This window comes from Sardina pilchardus, chromosome 21, assembly GCF_963854185.1.
Source record: "Sardina pilchardus chromosome 21, fSarPil1.1, whole genome shotgun sequence".
NCBI classification, from domain to species: domain Eukaryota; kingdom Metazoa; phylum Chordata; class Actinopteri; order Clupeiformes; family Clupeidae; genus Sardina; species Sardina pilchardus.
Window position 1 is genome coordinate 10,179,968 of NC_085014.1, and position 2,500 is coordinate 10,182,467.

General features: G+C 50.6%; 1 protein-coding gene across 1 annotated transcript in view; it reads left to right on the forward strand.

Moving 5' to 3' along the window:
- Nucleotides 1–2,500, forward strand: part of LOC134068481 (teneurin-1-like) — a 263,996-nt gene that overhangs the window by 105,391 nt on the left and 156,105 nt on the right. The window contains exon 10 of the mRNA XM_062524127.1: nt 106–207. Coding sequence (XP_062380111.1) covers nt 106–207 — 102 coding nt within the window. The remainder of the gene's footprint in view (nt 1–105; nt 208–2,500) is intronic.

Consider the following 2,500-nt stretch of genomic DNA (forward strand, 5'->3'; position numbering starts at 1 on the left):
TCATATGCTTATGTGTGTGTGTGTGTGTGTGTGTGTGTTGAACTCTTTCTCTTTCTCGCTCTCACTCTTTGTGTGTGTGTGTGTGTATGTTTGTGTTTCTTACAGACACCATGGATGGCTGCTCCACCAGCTGCAATGGCAATGGAGAGTGTGTGGCCGGTCACTGCCATTGTTTCCCTGGTTTCTTGGGACCTAACTGTGAAAAAGGTGAGTCTGGTGTGTGTGTGTGTGTGTGTGTGTGTGTGTGTGTGTGTGTGTGTGTGTGTGTGTGTGTGTGTGTGTGTGAGGGTGTGAGTGTGAGGTCCGAGGTTACCCATTTGAGGACGTATGGAGACAGAACACTGACCCTAATGCATGTGTATGAGTCTTGCTGTGAATCCTTAAACATAAAACCACCCACTCACTCTCTCTCTCACTCTCCCTCTCTCGCACTCTCTTCCATAAACATTCACTTTTTTCTGTCTTTCCCTCTCTTTTCCTTTGACACGCTTTCTTTACTCCCTCTTTCCACCTGTCTATCACAACCCACACATATTCCGTACACAAAACAAGAGAGAGAGAGAGAGAAAGAGAGAGAGAGAGAGAGGTAACAAGGTCACCATCTCCTCCACCTAGGAAGCGTCCTTCTGTCTCTCCTTGTCTTGTGTCCTCTGCAGTTGGAGATGAGTTTGTTTAAAAGAATCCCACGCATCCTGCAGCAAGGACATTTCCACTTCTCTCCTCCTCTGCTCCCCCTCTCCCTCTCCTTCTCCTCTTCCCTCCTCTCCACGTCTCTACCCTCCTCTTGTTTTACTCCTTTCTTCTGTCCACCCCTCCTCCTCTCCTTTTCTCCTCTCGTCTCTTTTCTTCTCTCTCTCTCTCTCTCTCTCTCTTCTCTCCTCTCACCCAAAGCGTGCGTGGGTCTGAGTTTGCTGCTCTTTTTACTTCTTCATTTCATTTCATTGCATTTCCCAGCCTGCCTGCGAGAGTGCGCTTCCACTGAAAAGAGCCTCGAGTTTATTGTTGTTCTTTTTTGCAAGCTCGAATATTGCTTCCTACTTCCCTCGACTCGGCACCTTTTTTTTCCCTTTTTTTTTTTTTGAGGTTTCGGGTCTTTTTTAACATATGTCCTGTTAACTCGGCTGCGCAGAAGAACAGGAGTTCTGAGTCAGGTTAAATAATGCAGTGTGGATGGGGAGCGACAGTGTCGGATCCGACAACTTCCCGGTCTTCCCAGTGGGCGAGGCTGAATCTGCAGTTCTGAGCGCTCGTATCCGGGCCAAGTGTCGGCTACGCTCTGCACGGGGATCCAAGGAGAGCTGCTATTAGGATTCTCCTCGGAGCCAGATCAAACCTTGAGAAGGTTTTATATAACATAATCCCACCTCTCTTCTCCTCTCCTCTCCTCTCCTCTCCTCTCTCCCCCTCATCCACCCCCCCCCAACCCCCCCCATTCCCAGTTCTCCAGAGGGGCGAGTACAGTATCGATCCTTACGGGCTTCCGTAGTTGAGAATTCTCTTTGCACTGCCTTTACAGATTGGTTTCGCCCGGGCTCTTCAAAGTGGGGCTCGCTCAGGATGAGGTGCTGTGGCCTCATCCCATCCACGGCGCCCAGCCTGCCGCTGCAGCAAAAACACATCTCACACTGTTTAGTCAGGACTCTGAGCCGCTCTCAGCAAAGGGGGGAGAAGTAAATAACCAAAACAAACAAGCCAGTGAATAAATAAATAAATAAATAAAATAAATAGATAGATCCCACATTGTAAACCCTTAACTTTGGAGCGAAACGTTGTTGTTTTTTTTTTTTTTTTTTTTTCTTCTTTGCCTGCCGGCGCTAGAAAGAGGACAGCAGCAGCGCCGTCTGTCTTCGCGCTCCTCAATCATTACAGGCTCAGCAGACTTTAAAAGGGCCTCGTCTTGGACGGTTCTGGTCCGATAAATCTGTCCGCTTTTGGCCGGCGCTCCAGATCTCGAGGAGGCCGTTGTTGGAGCGGGCGGGGAGACAGGCAGGCGGACGGACGGACGGGCCCCTCGAAGCCCCATTTCTCCGGAACCGGTTCCCCACACCTTGCGGCAGACGGTGCGAGCGTGCGAGCGTGCGAGCGTGCGTGCGGGCGGGAGGACGGCTGGTCTCTGGAGGTGCGGAGCCTATGAGTTATTGTAGCGAATGTAATGCGGCCATTACTGCTGGCGAGGTGGCCCGGTGCCAGGGACGTTATGGAGACTAATAGACGGGCATCTTACAGCGAGGCTGCAGCGCAGGACGCTACCGCTACCGCTACCGCGAGGGCTGCTGGGGCTGCTGGGGCTGCTGCTGATGCACAGCTGTTCTCTTTTTTCCTTCATTATCTCATCCTTTCTTTTCCCACCTCTCTCTCTCTCTCTCTCTCTCTCTCTCTCTCTCTCTCTCTCTCTCTCTCTCTCTCTCTTGTGCTTTAATTACTCTCTCTTCCTGTTCTGTTTATGTGCTAAATTCTCCTACCATGTCTCCTACTCATGTTTTTATTTCATTTCTCCCTC